We start from the raw sequence: 21,302 nt of genomic DNA, 5'->3' as shown, positions 1-21,302 counted from the left end.
AAACCTCTCCACCCCCCTCTGCTGACATGAGCCTGCGAGGGTGACAAAAGTCGATGTAATGGTCGAGCTGGTCACTTGTGGCTCCTGCATACTCATTTGGTAATAATATAACATATTTACATTTTAGAACCATGAAATGATAGTCGTCTTACAAAGCTTCTTGTTAATTTAAACATTCCCAAAACTATTATTTAATATATTAACAATTAATGCAATAGGCTGGGATGGTTTGTGAGATGTAAAGGGGGAGCGAATGAATAAAAGGACTGAGTTCCTCATGTCAATATTAATTAAAAAATAAGTTTATAAGTTAAAACTGCAATGCTACACTCTTCTGTGTGAGTCCAGTCAGAAGAGGACGTGAGGATGGGGAGGGAGCGTGGCACATCAAACATCGCAAACAAACCGTGCTCCCGACGTCATAAGTGACCTAACGGATAAAAAGACACAAAATCTGGATGACCGGCACACACCGTGGACCTGGAGTGGACAAAAGCTCGGAAGTGGCTCCCAAAAGTCCTGCAGGTTTTTTCGGCGAGTGGAAACTTGAACCTCCGCAGTTAAAAGCAGCACCAGAAAATGAAGCAGACTGTTCATTGATCCATTTTCAACAGTGGAAAGTGTCAAAAGAAACAAAGTTGGCTTATACTTCATTCACACCCGTTTAAAACCACAAAACAAAGGAACTAAAACTAAATTAGCCTGTGGAAACTGTATGTAGCACCCCGTCTGTGTCCGAGATCTTGTCCGGGGTTCATCCGAGCATCATAAATAAAGCGCGGTCGTAGGTCACGGGTGGGATTAAGCAAACATGCTCTCAGTAGACTTCCGTGTCCTCCTTGGGTTTGTACACGGCACCGAACCTCTGCATGTACTTCTTGATGTACTCCTTGGTCTTGTGCTTGACGTTCTCGTTGCAGTCCAGGTCCTCAGGGTTGGTGCACGCCTTCAGTTCTTTGTTCATGACACCGTGGGTTAGCTGGTGGGGTGAGGGGGAAAGGGGAGGGGGCACAAATCAACACGTTGCTCGGTGTGACATGACAATTACGGTGCAGGGCAGGGCGATTAATCAATTTGTATCGTATAATTCAAGTTATTGCCCAGGACGAGTAAAAAATAAAATAAATAAAACATTTAAAATGTTTAACCTCATAAAATGTACCATGTTTTTATTTTTATTTTTAAATTGTTGTAAGAGCCATGGACTCCATTGTCATCGACTGAACAACCTGAATAACTTTGCTATACTCGTGAGGTCAAGTGTGATGTCATTAAAAAGAAACCCAGACGACAGAAAAACAAGTGACCTACACAGGTCCACAGATTGGCCAAATATGATCAGCGGACTGTTCTGACGCCATCATCATGAATTTCTGCCTCTGCTTTGGAGAAGACATTACTTGGGAGCAGAACTTCTCATGACATTTTTCCAGCTTTACTGATAACTAGTCCAGTTACTACTTAACATAAAGACAAAACTTATTTTGAAATGTCATTTTCATTCGCTTTTTCTATAAGCAACACATTAAGTTGGATTTCGTGAGAAAATAAATAAATAAACCCAGATTTTATTTCAAGGCCATTATCACCCACAGAGCGTGAACATCACTTGAGGTCAAGACATTCGGCGGGGAATTCTCCCTCAGCGCGTAAAAACAAGAGTCTGGAATGAGTGAAGCCAAACGTTTGACTGCGGCAGTGTCCTCAGGAATCTTGCTATGTTCCAGTGGCGCTCAAGGCATGAACAACACGCTGCGAACTTTACGGATCAAAAAGAAGAGAAAGAGACGAGAAATGAATGATTGCTGGGACTCACCTTCGAACTACACAACTACAGTGGCGCTGGAGGGTCATTTGTCACATACGCACTCCATGAGTGAAAATGCTTTTATTGTCTTTACATATTTTTCAGCCGTCGGGACGAGTCGAAACATCAGGTGTCGGTATTTTACCTTTAAATTACTAATTAGACCTTTACATATTCATTTAAATAAGGACGTGAGTCCAAACGTTTGACTAGTGCTGTTAATTAAAAAACTAAATACCAAAGTTGTGAGTTTGAAGTTATTTTGTTTGCTCCCCACCAGGAGTTAGGAAGTAGTAGGCAATCTCAAGGAGGGTGAAATAAATTTTCAATGCCGGCATACTTCAGATAAAAAGATCTATATTCGGTTGTAGCATATTACCAATATAATCATAATAGATAGTGATACAATAATTTGTGGCATCGATATTTTGTCCTCGCAGAAATATCCTCGTGGCTAATGTTACCGTTCACAGACTTGATTGCAGTACTTAGAAACGTTAGGACAAACAAAGACGAGTTTTGCTCGTGCTTAAGCCCATACATTCATTGCCTGGAGTCTTGAGTCGGTTTTTGCCACGACTTTTTAAATGACTTTAGGCAAATGATGTTAAAGTAGTAGTCGAGTGTGTTTCACGTTAAAAGACATTGGTTACACATGTGGAATGTTACCTTTCTTGCCAGGTGTTTGAAGTCCTCTGTGTTGCTAATGCGGCCAAGTTTGCAGTCTGGCTTCCGATAAGGATTTAAGCACTGCACAATAAACTGGGACATCTGAGTTAACACAAAAACATACACGTTCAAAAGGGACAGTACAGGCATCAACTATGCAATGAGGAACACGTGCTCACCTCTTTGCGGAATGTCTCTTTACTCTTCTTTGCCAATTCACTGGAAGTGTCTGCTTCAGCTGTTTTGGTTGAGAACTGTACAAAAAAAAAAAAAACAACAACAGCAGCATCCCTTTAACATACTACATGTCTTCAGGTTCATATCAAGTTTCATCTGAAGGCCTTTAAAGGTGTCATTTGAACTTCCTTCAGGCGTTTTCAGAGCTGCAGTAGAAGATGTTTTTACCATAAAAGAGGAAAAAGCAGCCCATCTATAATTAAAATCTCGAGAGAGCACAACTGCGCCCCAATCAAACAAGGCAGCTGGTGGCCGAAGAGTAGCCATGGAGGTTGGCGGCGGCATCAAACAGCACCTGACACAAAGTGTGGATATCCTGGCAGGATGTCCAATCCTGCCGCAACCACCACGCAGAAGACAAGAACAGCTGAGGCGCCCAACGTGATGATTAAAAAGTCGAGCGCAAACACGCACACAGTAATGGGACAGTGAAGTAGTTTATAACGGGGAGAGCATGTGTCACAGCTTCAAGTGCTATGAAATGAAATCTGCGCTGACCTTGTTGCGCTTCTTTGCGTAAACATCCATCTAAGTTTGTTTTCGCTGAGTAGCCGAGAGACCAAAAAAGGGGACATTTAAGAGAGCGCTACGAAAGGGGGAAAAAAAATTAAACAACTAAATGACTGCTGGCTGGTCCAGATGCTTTCCATTATCCCCGATGGGGATAGAAGTAAAGAAGGGAAAACAAACAAGGCGGCGGAAGACAAGAAGAGCAAATCCCGTCCTCACTTTACGACCCTGAGCCCAGGGGACATTCGGCTACGTAGTGGACGGGGTTTAGAGACCCTTCTTTGTCTCTGAGAGACAAATATGCGAGGAGGAGCTCATTTTATCGCCTGGAGATGGTGTCGTGATGACGTTTGTTCCCCTCCATAAAATGCAGCTGAAAGTAATCAACAGCGCACCATCTTAAAAGGCCCTAAAGAACAAACGCTATATAACCATGCGTCGTATCCAACCTCAAACTTTCTGGGTAGCGAATGAAAAACCAAAGCGGAAAGCGTCCCCAACACGGCAGATTTATGTACATAAAGCACACAGTTAAGAATAGATAAGTTCCCGTGTGTCTTAAAAGCTCACCTTGGAGGGATTCTCATCGTAAGTGGGAGTGCCAAGGTCCATCTCAGAGTCATGGTCCATATTGGTGTCACTACTTCCATCCCAGGTAGGAGGATCCCACTGAGTTTGCCTGAAAGGGGAGGGAAGAAAAAAAAGTTTAAAAAAAAAAAAAAAAAAAAATTAATTACAAAAAAAAAAAAAATCACATTGGGATATTAATATTATTAATAACATACAGGGCCCCTATGGAAACACACATCACTAATCACCTTGTGGCAATATGGTAATAGTAGATCTTTCCTTCAGGGTCCCGGGCCACTTTCCAGTTGGGAGGTAGAACGATAGTTTTGGGCTTCGGGGGCGAGGGAGGAGGAAGATCTATCACATTGTTGGGTACAATCATTTCCTAGTGGAAAAACAATACTTAAATTTACCACCTGTAATTACTGTTTGGCCTGCCATGGAAAATGGCAATCATAACATTCAAATAAGAAATATTATATTATACTCGACAACTGCGGTTTAAAGTCTTCCATGACTTCACACGGCTCTTGGTAGAGTTGCGAAAGTTAGATGTGCACTACCCCCTTGTGACCAAATGCAGCATGCTGCAAAGGATAGATTTTTTCTCAAATTATTCAAATCTGCTCTTTTGTTATATTTCTCAAAGTCCTTGACAGTGTCACATAAAAAATATGGAAAAAAACAAAACATCCAAAATATGCAGTTTCTGCCCAAACCATCTACAAAAACATGATTTATTTTCCCCCTTCACGTTTCAGCGAAAATTTGGAGTTATATACTTTACACTGCACAGCGACAATATTACATATAAATTCAGAAAATAATAGTACTACTCTAGTTTGAACCCACTTCCAAACAACAAAAAAGACATAATATAAAATACCAAAAGATGAGTTACATTAAAAAAAAAAAAAAAAAAAAAAAAAATCCTAAAACGAGAGCACGGCAGTGTAAAAAGAATTCTTCTTCTTTAGGCCTTCTTACCTGCTGGACAGTTTGGGAGGTGACGATGGTGGTGACTGTGCCTCCCTGCTGCACCACCACGCCCTGCTGATGCCCAGGATACACTGTCTGGCCATGCAAGTAGCTGGCTGCGGGGTCAGAGTAGGCCTGCAAAAGAACGTGAAATAAAGAATAAATACAACTACAAGTAGGCGGAGGAGGTAAATAATGATTTGTAATTAATAAAATTGAAAATTAGTAAAATCATTTAACCCAGTAAGTGGTTTTTCCCAATTGTGCATTTTACTCTGTCCCCTTAAACAAGTCTTTCTGTTTGACTTCAGTCCTATGGGTGTCAATAGAGTGCTACAACTTTCAGTATTATAAAAATTTAAACTGTTGCCAACTGTCAAAACAAATCAAGGCGGCTTTTCCACTGTCTGTGGCCCAGAAATGCTAATCAATGCCAGCAACAATGAAATATGCTTCTCTAACTGTGTGTACCTTCATGCGTGCTAAAAAACTCAATAGACCGACCAAGTAATTGTTTCTGTAATGAACTCATTCACTACCGGTCGTATTCAGAGTAGAATTCACCATACTGCCAACCATTTTAGAGCATTTTGACTCATCTTTTAGGACCCACAGAATATTGTGTTTTGTGACTGTGTACCAAAAGAAAGAGTACACTCTTCTTTCACCAGACGGTTGTTTCTAGCTTTTTCCGTTCTTTAGTAATCTGCAGTAGAACATCCCGGTATTATGGTTTTATCAAAAACACCTCTTTCTTACCACCAAGCAGAGAAAACAAGCTTTTTGTGAAAAGAAACATGAAGCAAAACAGAATTTTGCTTTTGTGAGACCTCAAACTATAAAGCAAAAACACGACTAAAAAAGGTCAAAATTATTTATTTATAGATAGATAACTAAGAAGCATGCCATGAACAACACTGACTCACTGCATGGCCCAAGTTTAACGTCACTTGCTTTTTTTAAATGCTGTTCGTCATTCATCTTTTCTCACGGTCACGGAAAACACGTTCTACTAACTACCGTGACACATTCTCTTCATACCATTTATACCATACATATACATACTCTGTTTGCGTGAGGTGCCTAAACTTCAGTGTTGCCATTTCTCAAAATTCACCCTCTAATCTATATTCTACTCAAAATCGGTGCTTATCTCAAATTCAAAGTGCTGCTACACTGACATCTGAAGGGATCTGTTTTTGTTAATAATCTTGATATTCACAGACAAATTGCACAAGACCTTAACCATTAAAAACGTACTGCGCTTCGATAGACGTCAATGGCAGTGAATGGTTCGATGCAGTTGATGACTATAGATATACGTTGCAGTGAATGAGTTAATTGAAATCAGCACTTTAATGAACACTTTTAACACGTCTTTCCTGCTTTTTTCTTATTCAGAGTTGCTGTTTTTGGATGAAATTTTGGCAACGGTTTTTATGGATGGATGTTCTCCCCGACTCTAACCTTCCCTATTTCTCTGAGCTTGAGAGCGGCACTGAGTTGGGCTGGCTTCCTACCCCAGAAGCTACGGAAATTTACGACACCTGGAATTCTGAATCCCGCTTGTACCTCAAATTTATATAATAAACTGATGAGCGACAGCTCGTAACTCGGAGAACTCGTAAATTGGTGCACTCATTTGTCAAGGTACCACTGTACTAAGCAGGCCTGACCCTGCTTTGCTTCCAAAAATCAGACGATTTCTCAGTCCAGGTCCTAAAAGTAGCACTAAGCAGGCCCAAAAAAATGCCATGTAAATTCAACATACCACAGAGAAAAGTAACATTAACGAGCCTGCCAAATTTGAATGTATTTAATAAATTATTATTTTTATTATTTTTTTAAAATCGCTAAGTATATAAAATCAGGTTTCCAAAACTTCAGATCTCTCAGACGCTGTGGGCGTGTCGAATGGATGCGCCAAAAGGAATAAAACATACTAAGGGGGTGATAGCTTATACGATGTAAAATCATGTTAGGAGGTTCAACTTCAAAAATTGGTTATTGTGGACTACAATCATAAAAATAAGCACACAAGCCAACTTACCCTCGTTGGTGACATAATGTCACAGCCGAAAACACCAACCGACGACAGCGGCACGGTAGGAGGAAGCCCAGGTAGTTAAGACAGTCGGCATTGCCCCATTCACTAGTATCAAGTTACCCACAAAGCCATGTTGTTTCTGGTGAAAGTTTACAAAATGTGACTTTGCACTTATATAGTGGGGGAGGGAACTCGCACTATAAAGCATACGCCCAAGCACCTTGATGTCATGAGGCTGTGTTTTAGCCTCGCCTACAAAATCAGGAAAGTTCAAACGGTGAAAATTTTGCTTAAGCTACGTTTCAGCAATTCAGAGGTATATTGTTATAAGTCGTTGCATATTTTAAGCACTTCAAACATATTTAATATATTTGGAAACAAGATGGATATCTGCTTAAGAGCCCGTTAAACAAACACGAGGCATGAAACATTTGGTAACTATGTAATACGATTAGATTACTTTCCCACCTGTATGACTGGAGTGTTGGTCTGAGGGTAAGCAGTTGGGATGCTGTAGATGGTTTGGCACGGCTGGCCTTGGTAGTAGATTGCCGTTTGCGTGGGGGCCTGCGCCGGGGCTGCCGCGTACTGCTGCGCTGGCTGCGTCTGCACGGTCACTGCCTGCTGGGTGGCTGGATCCCACAGAGTGGCGTAGCTCTGCTGGCTCTGGACCTGGGGCGCCGTCTGGGCGGGCACGGAGAGGACAGACACGCCCGAGTCCTGGGCTCCGACAGCGGGCTGGGCGTACTGCTGCGTGTCAGCAGGGGTGAGGTTGGCGTTGGTGATGTGCTGAGAGATATTAGAAACAGGAGTGGCTTGTGAAGTGGATGATGGCGAGGGAAGCCCAAGATCTGAGACTAGTCTTTGGGGAGTAGTCTGTTCATAGGTCATGGTGGGGTCAGCTGTAGGGGTGGGTAGTAGTACTTTGCCTGCGTTGGGGTTGGTGGGATCCACAAAAGTCTGGAGGGGGTATCCAGGTGGATAGGTGATGAAGCCAGAAGTCGAGGCATAGGCCAAGGCAGGGTCGTAGGCCATAGTTTGGAGCTGCTGCTGCTGCTGCTGCTGTTGCTGCTTCTGGGCTTCCCGCTGAGCAACCTCCTGCTCAAACAGCTTCCTGCGTTCCTCTGTGGACAGCTTGTTGCGCTCCTTGCTGCCAGTTCCCCGAGGTGTCTTTGACGGGTCAAACCTGAAATGATCCGAAGAACAAAAACAACACTGCTCGACATCCTAGAGAACACATGGTTAAACACTCCCGATGGCGGGAATTCTTACCGTTCCTCAGTGCGCCGGCTGCTCCGCTCATAGGAGGAGGGTGGGGATGTGGACCGTCGCCTCCGTCTCTCAGTGCTGCGTGGAGTTTTGTCTCGATCACGCTCCCTGTCCCGGTCCCTTTCTCTTTCCCTGTCTCGCTCCCTGTCCCTGTCCCAATCCCGGTCATGGTCTCTGTCCCTGTCCCTGTCCTTTTCACGCTCCCTTTCACGCTCTCGACTACCAGAGGTGTTGCGTGGAGTCAGAGTTGTTTCACGATCTCTACTGCGATCTGTTTTGAGACAATCTGGTTGGGACAAATCACATTTACAAATAATTATGAAAGACTGACGAGCTGTAGAATTCACTTACCATTGGCTTCCTTTTCCACCTGACTCTTCTTTGGTATTCTGTACACCTCCTGAAACACAAGCAGATAATTTGATGTCTGGCTCAAGGAAACATATAATCCAAACAGACTGTTGTTGTAACTTTTGGCTTGCCCCATCATGTGTAGTCACAGTGAGTCATTTGCAGATATCTTTGGCACAGTTTTTTTTTTTTTTTTTTTTTTTACACCGGTCGCCCTTCCTGACAACCCACCCATTTATTTATTTTTTTCCCCAGTGGCTGGGTATTGGGGCAAGACCGGGAATCGAATCTGTGCCGTCTGCGTGAAAGGCAGCATGTGACACAACACTCCCAGTGAAAATCCAAACAGATTATATACACATGAAACATTTAAGATAATTTGCCTGCCTTTCAGTTTGACTCCGAACTCACCTTGAGATCCTTCCAACTGTCCAACAGCCTGGCCGCCATGCTGCTAATGTCCAAAGCACTGATTTGGGGCTCCTGACTCCGCTCACTCTCCACATCAGAAACACCTTCCTCTTCATCCTGAGAAGGTGTTTCTATCGCTTGTGGATCTGTAGGTGCTGGTGTGTCTTCTGTAGACATACTGACCTCGGGGGTGTCAGAATTTTGGGGAGCGACGGTGCCAGGTTCATCAGGTTGGGCCTCAGGGCCAGGAGGAGGATTCTCAGTCTCCAGTGTTTCTGTCTTGGCTACCATCTGCTCTGCAGGCTGTTCAGCTCGAGCCTCAGAAACATCCATTTGAACTGGCTCGATCTCTGATTCCTGAATCTCAACTGTAGGCTGGTCACTTTCCATTTCAGTCATTTCTGTTGGTGCCTGGATGGTCAGCTCTTCTCCGCTAGGCTTATCAGATACCTCAGATTCCTTCTTCGGTTCATCAATTACATCCACTTTCACCTCACAGGGCTTCTCCTCCAACTCAATTTGGTCTTTTACCTCTTCAACATCAACGTGTTCCTGACCGTCTGAAGCCATTTGCGTCTCTTCCTGTTTCTCCACTTTGATGTCTTTTACCTCCTCTTTCGGTGATTCTTTCACTGGATTAGCAGCTTCATTGATCGCATTTACCTTCGGTTTCTCATCAGGCAGTGCACTCTGGGCAGATTCATCCTCTTCCTCATCATCTTCCTCCTCATACTCCTCCTTGCCATCAGACGCTTTGCTGGCATCTGAGAGGGCACTGTCCAGACTGTTTTCGCTGATGATTTTAAGGCGGCGATACACAGCAGGTTTGGAGGTGTCCCTGTCACACTCTGGTCCCAATTTAGAGGAGGAACCATCAGGTATGTTTAGGGGCGTCTGAGCACGTGAAGTGTTCTCGCTGGAGTAACCGTCCATCTCAGTGGGCTGAGGGAGAGCTTTCGTTTGGGCCCATCGCTGAATGAAGGTCAGGACTTTACTCTCTTCCAGCATGTTCTTAGTGGATATGGGTAACACAGACAATGTCTTCATAATCTGGAAACAAATAAGAGTATGCATTATCATTCTAAAAAAATATTACATTATTCATAAATTAATGTTAAGAATGTGATGATCTGACCTCCGATTGCAGTTTGATGTTAATGGCACAATTCCCCTTGGCTTCAGAAATCTCCACCATGAAGATCCAAAGCAAAGACAAGCCATGATGATCTAAGAACTGCTTTAAGCAAGACGGATTCTGTGTATCCTGCATGGCACAAACACAAGATAATGTAGAGCAGTTTACGCCTTGTATACACGCATTGATTTGATGTTGACTTACACGTATGAGCTTGAGACAGGTGAGTTTCTGCTCCATGTTTTCCACACGGACCATAAGTCTGCACAGGGACACCACTTGTTTCCCATCATAGAGTCCTTCGCCATTCTCTAGTAATGCCTCCAGTTCCTCATCAACCTTACCAAACAGGCATGATAGATGGTAAGTGTAAATATCAAAATATCAATCATAAAACTAACACACAAACCAAGAGTATAACAAAGAAATGATTTGAACCGCTTCCAAAAGAGTGAACTGACTGTGGTGAGAGCATTCTTTCGAGTTCGGTCTTTCTTCATCTTCCCTCCAGCCGCTCGGACACTGACTCGGTTCTCCCCTCCCAGGAAGCCCCTGCAGCTGGGTGCTCCACAGAAGCACTTCTGGGCTTCTTTCCTAATGCAGGAAATTACATCATTAGTTATATATTTACATACGGTGTTACGATCTCACACATGAATAAAAGAAATACCCGTATCTCTGAAACTGATAGTCAAATGTCAACTCAGTTCCTGCACTGACTGCTTTGGTGGTGAAGAACCCGACTCTAAGCTGGCCATTGACCGTCCACTGAAATGAGATGAAAATCAACTGTCAGAAAATGAGCATGATAACTGAACACTATTATTTAACTACTTCTTTGGATGATGTACCTTTTGGGTCTCACAGTTGGGCTCGCAGCTGTGGTTCATAAACCGAGAGCAATTACCCTTCAGTGTTGCATCGATGATCTGGAGAGACAATGCAAAGTGAAGCAGTTCTGATTGCCACTTAACCATCTAATTGTATTGTGAATATTGATGCGCCCCAAATTACCCCCTTATTTTACCCACCTCGTTATTCTTTAGAGCCATGAAATAGTAGTGGATGTTCTTGTTGCGTGCATATTCTTTCACTCTTGTTTTGAACTCTTTGTGGTCCAACACTTCCCCACAGTATTCTAGCACAAAGGTATTTCTGTGATTGAATTGAGAAAACATTCATGTAAATATCATCCTGACACATTCCACAATGCAGATGATACTCCTATCCGTGCACATTAAATCCTTACGAAGACAAGTCCTTAGCTGCACGTAGACCCCAACCCTTGTCTTCGGTGAGGATGACTTCAAAGTCTGCATGCTGCTTCATTTGAAAGCGTCGATTTGAGCAATAGTGTCCATTCAGGCACCGTGACGAGCTGTGGTAAAACAAAATATTGTCATATATTGTACACATGTATACAGCTTTATCAAACAACGCAAATGTTTCTGTGTGTAGCTTGACTCACCATTCAATCATCAGCAGCCGATTTAAACAGTCTTCCCCGCACGCCAACATACCCCGTAAACGGTCCTGTTTGGGCAGCATTGGGCACTCACACTGCATCCTCTTGATATCACGATGAGATTTGCTCTTCTTTCTGCAAACATTCAAAAACTTTCAAAGTCTGAAACTAACCGATCATTTGAGTTTGTTAAAACTTACCGCTCAGTTAGGTATAGATTCTCTTCAATGAGGTCAAAATAAGGGGGCATCTTCTTTGTCTTGGAAAACTCTTTCCATCGATTGGAGTCTTGAAAGTGCTGCAGAGTGAGTGACGGACGGACCACCTCAACTTTGACTTTAGTTTCTTTCGCATCCTCGGTTTCTCCTTGACGCTCCCTTTTGGCAGTAGGTCCAGCTTCCGCCTCGTTGTCCGAATCGGACTCAATCTCTGGTCGTCTTTTCTTGGGAGGACCCCTGCTTCTGTGGGTCTTGAAGCTGTTCTCCCGCGGGGGGTCAGGCACAGCAGAGCACCTGCTGTTGCTGCTTATTTCGTGACCTTGCACAAACCCTGGAGCCCCCGGTGGTCCACTAGAGTCGACAGTTGCTTTACTAAGATTGGATGGTTTAGCCCCGCAATAGTCGTCATGGTCATTAGTGAGTGAGTCTGGGTGGATTTCACCTGCAAAGTCCTGATATACATGGGGGTAGTTTTTTTTGCTAGTCTGCATGTCGGAGGTTTGGTTGTTCCATGAGACACTGTGGTGTCTATGCTGCTGTACGTTAGGAAAGTTTTCTGGAAGTTTAGATTGTGGTAACAATGGTCCATGACTGCTGTCTGGCTGTTGATATGTACTACTGGGCTGTTCTGGCTGTGCAAAACTCCAGCTTGGGTTGAACGCACCCCCGTCACTGATGTTGTCAACACTGGCAGAATGTTGGTAATGTGCGAGAATCAGTTCACCTCTGCTGTTGACATAATGCTGGCCTTGCACTTGGTCGTAATGTCCAGAATTGTCGAGGCTGTGCGTGAAATTAGTGATACACTGGTGGACATTGGCAGGACCAGTCACATAAGGCTGTGAGACACCAGTAGAGCTGGATCCCTCTAAGTGACTAGTGCTGTCAATCATATTACTCTGGGATTGACAAAGAGAACTAGTGTGGTACAAAACACCCTCTAGTCTTTGTTGAGAACTGTCTTGATATTGAACTTCATGACCATTCATTTTGGTGACTTCATTAGCAATGTGGGGTTTTGAGATAATTGGACTGTATGAGGAAGGTCCAGTGTCATGTGATTCACTTGTTACAGTGGAATTCTTTGGCACCACCACCACAGACTGCAATCGTTTTATTGCCTCATCACATTCAGAGTCATACTCAGAGTTGTCACTATCACTGGCATCGCTATGTCCTCCTTCGGCTAACTGATTCGCTAACGTTTCATGTAATTTATGCTTGTGGGTACTATCTTCAGATTTCTCTTTGAAGTTACCATTCCAGCTCTCCATCTGTGCAGCACTGTTGACCTTTGTTGCATTACTGTTGCACAGAGGCTGTTCTAAGTTTTTCTGAGAATGGTTAACGACAATGATACCCTGTGAAGCCTCCCCTTGGTCGTAACTACCTGCCTGCTTTGGCCTCTCCATCTCCTGCCCAGGTATGAAATGCCTTTCAGATTCTTGCGTGGTTTCTATCATGTCTATCTGACTTTGGTTTTGGGAAAACTCTATTTTGTTTATAAAGACCATGTTTTCAGGTAGTTCAGCGAAAAGTGTCTGCTGCGAATCTTCACTCCCTGGGCCATCCTCTCTAACAATATCCCACCGGGACTTTTTAGTAGGACTGCTCTTTTTATCATTGTCTATGTTTTCTTCAAGTGTCATCAGGTTCTCAGTTTTACATGCTTGGTCTGATTTCACCAGTGCATTTGTTTCAGCTTGCTCAGTGGCAGTCACAACATTACTAAGTTCACCCTGTGGTTTACAGTTCTGAGCAACATGTGCGGCAGGTACGTCAATTGTATTAGGTAGAGGCACTGACCCTTGTGAAGAGTCAACATCTTTTATGTCCACGTTGCATACTATGCCATCACTACTACTGAATAAACTTTCTGCAGCAGCATTTTCAGTCACATGTGGTATATTTTGAGGAAGAAGACTATCCTTCACATTGTTTACTTTTTCAAGGGTGCCATTTACTTGCTTCTTGCCCTCATTTGAGCTTATAGCTGGTGCAATTTCTTCGTTCACTTCGAGACTTGATTTTGGTCCATCTAATCTGTTACATTGCATCTCTGTCAACTCACCATCCTGGTGGTCAATTTGACTTCTCTGTTGAATATAATTTACATAGTTTTTTTCTTTTTGATCCAGCAAACATGATTTCATGGTAGTTTCATATTTTGGTTCGTCACTGGGACAATTAAATATGTCAGATTGTCTATCATGTTCACTGGTTTCCTCTGGCGTTCTAGAAAAGGTGGTCTGTTTGGCGTCGAGCTGACTAGTTTTCTCTTCTTTGTGTGTTTCCTCTAAACCAGAGCTTGCCTGTGATTTTGTCCTCTGATCAGGTTCATTGTCAGTAGAACTGCTTTTTGGATGATTTTCATGTTCATGTTTTTCACTATCCAAATGGGTAGGATGTTTGGAAGAGTTGGATTTTCTGTTGGTGTCTATTGTATGATGGGTGTTAGCTTTATAATGCCTTGATTCTCCACCTGGAGAGCATTTGCGCTGGGAGTCAGAGTCTGACAGTCGCTTTGAAGTCCTTTCTGACATCGAAGATGAGGTTTGACTTCTTTTATCTGACTCTGAAGAATGTGGCATATCAATAGATTTAGATCCTTTGTCAGATTTTGAGAAGGAAGAGGACTTTGAATAGGTGGATGATCTACTGGAGTCACTTGCCCGTGTCCTAGTCTTGCGATGGTCATCTTCAGAGTCCGAACTGTCCCGTGTTCTGTCATTGCGAGAACGAGACCGTCGTCTGTCTCTACGCGGAGAACTTCTGTATGATCTGCGATCGGCATCATGATAAAAGGATCTTTCTGAGCGGGATCCTCTATCGCCTCTCGATCTCTCTGATCTTGGGTGAGATGAACTGATTCGAGAGCCTCTAGATCGAGACCTTGATCTTGACCTTGATCTGGATCTTCTGCGATCTTTGTCTGATCGCAGTGACCGCGATGATGTGTATCTAGAATCACGGTCCGATTTTGTATAACTAGATGACCTTTCATGATTCTCAGATCGCTTTGATGAGCTTTTTTCCTTTTCTTCCCCTCGTGACCTAGAGGAAGACCTTTTAATTCCTGCTTTGCTACTGCTGTCCAAATTTGTTTTACTTTTGGAGTCAACTGATTTGCGTCTGGAAGAAATGGGGACTGGATCTTCAATCTCTGTTCGTGTGTCAGTTTGTGACCTGGTTTTCCTTTTGTATACATTTTTATCCTGCTCATTACTGGAATTATCTTCCTCTTTTCCTGAGGATGCAGCAGGTTTCTTGATACTTGATGCTGTCCAGCTCTCAGAGGAGTGATGGTGAGAATCCTCAGAGGGAGAGACACTTACAGGGTTCTGATGCTGCAAAATTGGGACTTTGGTTTCGCTGTCATTTGCAGATTTTTGCAAAACCAGCAATTGAGAGTTGGGTGTCTCCTCCGGAATAAAAGATGTTATTTTTTCTCTAGTCACAGACACACTGAGTATTTGCTTCTTGAAATGCATCTTTGCCAAGTCTGTTTTCAGTTTAGCGGCAAAGCTTGGAACTTGTGAAGATGTCTGTTCTGTTGAAATTGGCACTGCATGGGTCTGTTTTTGCTCATTTTTACTGTCAGAAGCCCTTCCTTTATCAACTGTTGGCTGTGACGAGGCAGTTTGATGTTCAGTGTCAGACTTTTCGGGGCTGGAAGGGATAACGAAAATGCTGTGCAGTGGCTTCTTGATCTGCGAGAAGCTGAAGGACACTTTCTGACGACTCTGATCCTCTAGGTTGACCTTCATCTTGGTCCCTTTTGGCAATAGATGATTGGACAGCATCACTCTAGGAGACAGACTTTTGATGAGAGCTGCCTTAGAAAGGCCCTCCACCTTCACCTACAGTCAAAAGAGACAGTTATAAATGTGGTCTGAAAAAAACTTCTGTTTGAATACATTGTTCATACTAGACAAAAGAATGTTGCAGTGATGTGAATTTCTTAATATTTGCTAGTACAACATTCAAAATTACCAAATCGACTTACCGAGGCACCACTTCCTTCGTCTCTGAGATTACATGGGGACAGCATGGAGACATAAAACGGAGAGCCCTTCATTAGTAAAATGCATTTAATAAAGTCTTTGTTAAAGGATAAATGAAAATGGCCACTACATTGTTGTAAAAATAAAGACGGAGTACTGAATAACAGACATTGTTGGCTAATCAATGACAGTTTTAGTATGGAAGCAGAACTCATCATTCCTTTAAAGAAATGTTCATTATCAATGGCTTTTATATATCCACCCACTGTTTAGAAGTTATGTTATGCCTTAGATCCAACACGAGTTCACTGGCTTGCTCAACAGTAATGGTAGACGCCAGCCAAGTCCTTAATGTGTATACTAGTAGGATGCATGGAATGTGTATAACATGGGTATACCCATAAAAAGGTACCGTGTAAAGATCAATAATGGAGAGTACAATTGTTTCTGCAAATATGGCTCAGAGAAATCCTAAATCCCAATGGTTGTAACTGTTGAGATTTGACACTAGTAAAGACTTGGTATACCAATCTTAAAGAGCATTGATAACAATTGTCAAAATAGCCAAGAACTGTCTTGTGTTCAACGTAAAAAGTCTGCAATTCATTATGACATTTCTTTTGTTCTGGTTTGGCTGATAAAAATGCATGAGTGTCTTCCTTGGTATCTAGTCTTCAGATCCTTTAAGGATTTCCCCCCCCCCAATCTCCAATGCAGCATTCAAGACAATTTTCCAGTAAAGCAGCTACAAGAAAAAGCCGACACTCACGCTATTCAAAGGCTAAAGTTACACAACCCAGATGCAGATGCTGGCGGGACTCACCCTTCCTGCCAACATTACATACTACTCATCCATCACAAAGGGACAAACGACTTGGAACCAGGTTACAGGAATCTTACAAGATTTTGTCTCTATTTATCTACAACCACTGTGTTGTATACTACATTTGTATACATAACCAGGCACTACAAAGATGGTGCCTTTGCGATGGCAGCCTGTTACGAGACCTCCGCTCACTTTACTATTAAATTTGTGCTTTTCCACACTTTTGTTGTTTGGTGGTGTTCATTGTACATCGCTGCGAACTGTTTTTGGCCGTGGCATTTGTTGGAGGCAAATGTCGTCGCTTTTTTTTTTTGAGTCTTCGCGCGGCGATTGCTGCGAATGAGAGCGCAGAATGTCCACGCTTTTATGACTGGTGTCAAGTTGACTGCGATGGTACAGCCACAGTGTGCTTGTTGTTGTGTCTTAAGGGGCAGCATTTTTGCAATCAATTCTGGTTTTTGTTTGGTTTTGTTGGGTGGAGAATGTTTGTTTCGCTGTTCTGTCTGATCGGCCCCCTGGGTGGAGACGAGTGGGTCCCGAATGAAATGTGGAGAAGAATGAGTCGCTAAAAAGTACAGTAAAGCCAGACAACTAGAAGTGAAAAGAAAATTTTAACCAATCTTTCTGCATGTGTGTTGCTCGCCAACGGACAAACTAACGCTGTAGGAGGACTACAGTTTCATTTACTTTCAAACTCAGCTTGTAGTGACGTCATGCACGTTGTGATCGCAACATCTACGATCCCAGCACCTTCATACGGTGTTTCCAGAGTATTCAGCAACACGCCAACAGCATCTGGAAGCTGAACGAATGTCTCAATTCTTGACCATTTTGAAACCTGACTTAACATAGTTTATTTTTGTATCCATTCAAATGTGTCCAGCTTGTTAAGACCTTTCTGTGATTTGTCAAATTTACAAGACTTTTTTGCGACCTACCTGGAATTTTAAGGGTTGGGTGAAGCGAATTATGTTGCATTGATTGGAGAAGATATTGTCTGGTTATTTATGATTATGTGATTATTTTGTGTACATGTTTTGTGGACAGTGTGTGTACATCACACTGTATAGTTTGTTTTATGTCAGTTTGTTTTATGTCTTTATTTGTATTTTCTTTTATTTTGCCTGTTTTACTCTTCTGTATAGAGCCACATTGGCATTGTAAAAGTCAATCTTTTCTCGATTACCTTACCTGGATAAAAAAACGTTAAATAATTTTGTGGCAAGTTGGTAACTCTACACACAACGCAAATTTGGAGACATGAAAGAACAAAGTACAATAAATTACAGTGATGATGCAGCAAATACAGATACAGTAGATTTTTAAGACAAAACATGACTCATTACACTGCGCATACAAAAGCAGAAATTACGGTACTTTCCTTTTACGATTGTATGACAGTTAAGAAGAATACTACAATGTTACTGAAAACATTGCTTGTCCAGTTAATAAAGGTCTTTTGAGGGTGAACGTTTGACCCTGGAATATTCTTTTTAAATTTCCATTCATTTCGAGGGGAAAATAAAAATTGCACCAAATCAGAGTTCAACAAGTATCCCAGAAGGGATTCAATTTAGGAGGGTTTACTGTACACCTATATTAAAAATTTGAGTGGGTGCACTGAATTCCTGCATTAGTGTGAAAAACTATAGTCTGGCATAGTCAACCAACAGTTCTCAACAGAACTGAACATATACAGGACATTTTATACTGAGTAATTAAATAACCCTCTCCACTTACACTTTCCAAACATGAAAATGAAGTTATGTTTCCAAATAACGGCAGTCGCTCGCTCAATGGAAAAAAAAAAAAAAAAAAAAAAAGTACACCATAGCTCATAAGGCCTTCAGGTGACCTTCAGCAGCAATTACAGTTGCTGTGAGTAACCGCTATGCAGCACGCCTCCAAAACAGAAGGGAACTAAGGATCCTTAATGTGTCACGTCCATATTTTTTCAGTTTATACAACTCATACACAGTGAACTCTGTGTTGTCTGCCATCTAATACCTGATTTCTGACTTGAGCAGAGTGTCCATTGAGAAACTTGTCTAGGATTAGTGGGCCTGAGGACGCTGCTTGGCCAAGAATAATCCAAATCAGAGAAACGAACCCTCCAAAGTGACGCCACACCTGGCAAAAAGAAAGATAAGTTTTCAATGAACTGAGGGGTATGTCCATAAAAGCTAACAATAAGTCCAACAAGCTTTCTGCCTTATGTAACAGAGGCCCTTATTGAATAGCATTAGCATACGCATGTAGAGAGCACATGCTGTTGACCGTTGGTTTGGCTGACTTCCACTGAAGCCTTCTCTCAAGATAGTTATCAATTACTGCAAAGCCGCTGCACACTTTCATGCAAAGTCTTTCTTGTCACTATGGTTTGCTTGCTTTTGTAATGTGTGGATGTGGCTTTGCATCACAACAACAAAGCAAGGTTTGAGCAAAGGCCGAGTCAAAAACAAAAAATTGGGAAAACATTGGCTGAATCAAAATGAAAAATAGGGAAAACATTGTAGCTGGTAAAGCAAAGCAATTGCCTTAAGTGTAGAATGATACATAACACATTGTTATTACAATACAAAAATAACATATTAGAAATAAACAGTGGCTGTTTGGAAGCATTTGCAACGAGGCACAACATGGCCTGTGCAGGAAGCCTTGGTGCAGCCCAACATGGCCTTTTAAAAGCAAGTTCCTGTCCATTTTAAGGCGAGTGTGTAATGTAAAGCGAGGCAATTCATTCCGTTCCACTTGATTCTGCTGTGAAAGCTGTAGTTAATAGATCACCCGCGATTATACTAACCAGGCCCATATTAATGGAACAATTACGCTTTCATGTTAATTTAACCTCCACACCCCCACCCCCCAAAATTACCAAACCTGTAAAGCTAACTTCGGCAAGCTAACATTAACAGCAACATGGCCAATTCGTTTGTTTTGGTTGAAACGTACCCAGTTAGTCTACATGTTATGCTCGGAAAAGCGATGCGTGTACTTCTGTTTGGCTTGGCTGAAGAGGGGGAACAATCGATTGTCTTTCTGTGCCTACAAGGCTAATCTTGGGCGAGCATTAGCGGCTAACTAGGTTACATGTAACTAGCAACATGGAGGCTAACGAGACCGTTCGCAGTCGATCTTCGCGATCTCGTTTGCATTTCAAACTCGGTTTGGTGAATAAGTGTGGAAATTTTTGTTTCGCTGATATTATGTAGAGACGCACACTCTCGTTGGATGATTGAACACGTCCATCCGGCATGACCGACATGCTAGCAGGGGGGAGGTTTTGTCTTCGCTCACTTGCGTGTATTCTTCACTTGAATCTATCCAACCTAAGTAAATACATTTATATTTTTTGGGGGGTGGATACTCACTTTAGAAAGTGTTTTAGGTCAAGACACTCTTCCATCTTCGAAATTCACAACACGGTGTCCTTCGCCGAACATCAAACCACAGTGCGTGCCGACGTCAAATCCGTCCGGGGTTGGAGGAGGTGATGGTCGGCTCTGCTGCTGAGTGGCTCCGCTGACTGAATGTTGTGCTACCCAGCTAGCATTAGCTCACACCGAGACAACAGTCAGGTGGTACTAGTACTACAACTGAGTAGCGCCTATCCAAAGTTAATTGTGTCCACGACGATAACAATTTACGGTCAGGCCAGCCTCGACCTATCTGACGCTTCGGTGCAGTTGGACCAAACGAGACACGATGAGGGACATGTCTCCGTTTACATTTTTTTCCTCTGCGGTATTTGTTGGTGAGTCTTGTTGCGGCGGCGGCGACGTCACATGATGCGCGGACACAGCTGGCCTGGCCAGGCGAGGATACTGAACACTGGCTCCGGTTCGGAGGTCGGAACCGGCGGCAGACGCGGCGACACTCCGCCGCCTCCGGACACATAGCGAAATCAAACAAAGCAGTAAAAAAAAAAAAAATGTGTCTTTAAAAAATATATATATATATAAACAAATAAATTAAATTAAAAAAGAGGATTTACTTATAATCATCGTAATAATCAAATAATAACAGGAAACTAAAATATAGAAGGGGGAATTATATTTGAGACATTTCACACCAAGTACCTCCTCCAAAAAAAACGTTTTTTTTGTCTTTTAAAAATGTATAAATAAATAAAATAAATAAATAAATAAGATTTGGGGAAATGGGTATCACGGATAGCAAAAGTAGCCAACTCATAATAAAAGGAAACTAAAATATAGTAGAGTATTTGAGACTTTTCACACCAAGTACCTCCTCCAAAAAAAAAAGCTCTGCAAGTATACCACCATGATGACAAAATTAAATATAGGACAAGAAAACGTGTACTTACATAATGACAACCTTAAAATACTTTGTATATAAGTGAATATTGTACTTACATGTTTTAAAAAATGCAAATGTATGTATGTATGTATGTATACAGGTTTAATACAACTGACCTTAAAAAATGTACTGCACTCTACTTAAAAAAGTAAAGAAATGTACTGCACTGGACTAAAAAAAAAGGTCAAACAAGCTGTATGTTTAGCTACAAGCTTTATTTGATGCTTTAAATGTTGTATATTTCATTTGTATTTAATTCACTGGACACAGCTTTGCTGCAAGTGAAATTCTGACAGGATAATTAGACTGAAGTGACCTGTCCTGCATGTGCAACACAAATTAAACAGCATAACATAAAAGGTTAAATTAGCTAATGAAAACGACTGAAAAAAATACACCTTATACACACATATCTCTATTTACATTTGTTATCGCCATGTCTGCATCTGTGGCAGTTGGAGAAAAAAAGCAAAGCAAATTATATA

General features: G+C 42.2%; 1 protein-coding gene across 6 annotated transcripts; it reads right to left on the bottom strand.

Annotated features, from left to right (window-relative positions):
- Positions 1–286: 286 nt before the first annotated feature.
- Positions 287–20,361, bottom strand: setd2 (SET domain containing 2, histone lysine methyltransferase). Of its 6 annotated transcripts, none has more exons than XM_061775638.1 (22): positions 19,869–20,358; positions 18,505–18,627; positions 15,674–15,695; positions 11,650–15,527; positions 11,453–11,584; positions 11,234–11,362; positions 11,016–11,139; positions 10,836–10,913; positions 10,655–10,752; positions 10,446–10,578; positions 10,189–10,323; positions 9,985–10,113; positions 8,850–9,899; positions 8,439–8,487; positions 8,091–8,373; positions 7,287–8,004; positions 4,781–4,906; positions 4,042–4,178; positions 3,794–3,902; positions 2,656–2,730; positions 2,477–2,578; positions 287–979 (listed from the first exon to the last, which is right to left on the bottom strand). In XM_061775638.1, exons 2-22 carry the CDS (start codon positions 18,531–18,533, stop codon positions 818–820), a joined length of 7,698 nt encoding a protein of 2,565 aa, XP_061631622.1. In that variant the 5' UTR covers positions 18,534–18,627; positions 19,869–20,358; the 3' UTR covers positions 287–817. The 6 variants fall into 6 exon arrangements, with proteins under 6 accessions (XP_061631622.1, XP_061631625.1, XP_061631621.1 ...); XM_061775641.1 differs by lacking the exon at positions 18,505–18,627 and having other exon boundaries at positions 7,287–7,607; positions 7,743–8,004; positions 19,869–20,357; XM_061775637.1 differs by lacking the exon at positions 18,505–18,627.
- Positions 20,362–21,302: the final 941 nt, after the last annotated feature.

The sequence above is a fragment of the Phyllopteryx taeniolatus genome, chromosome 6 (genome assembly GCF_024500385.1).
Source record: "Phyllopteryx taeniolatus isolate TA_2022b chromosome 6, UOR_Ptae_1.2, whole genome shotgun sequence".
NCBI lineage: Eukaryota > Metazoa > Chordata > Actinopteri > Syngnathiformes > Syngnathidae > Phyllopteryx > Phyllopteryx taeniolatus.
The sequence above is the reverse complement of the archived record's forward strand: the minus strand, read 5'-3'. Positions and strand labels throughout refer to the sequence as shown.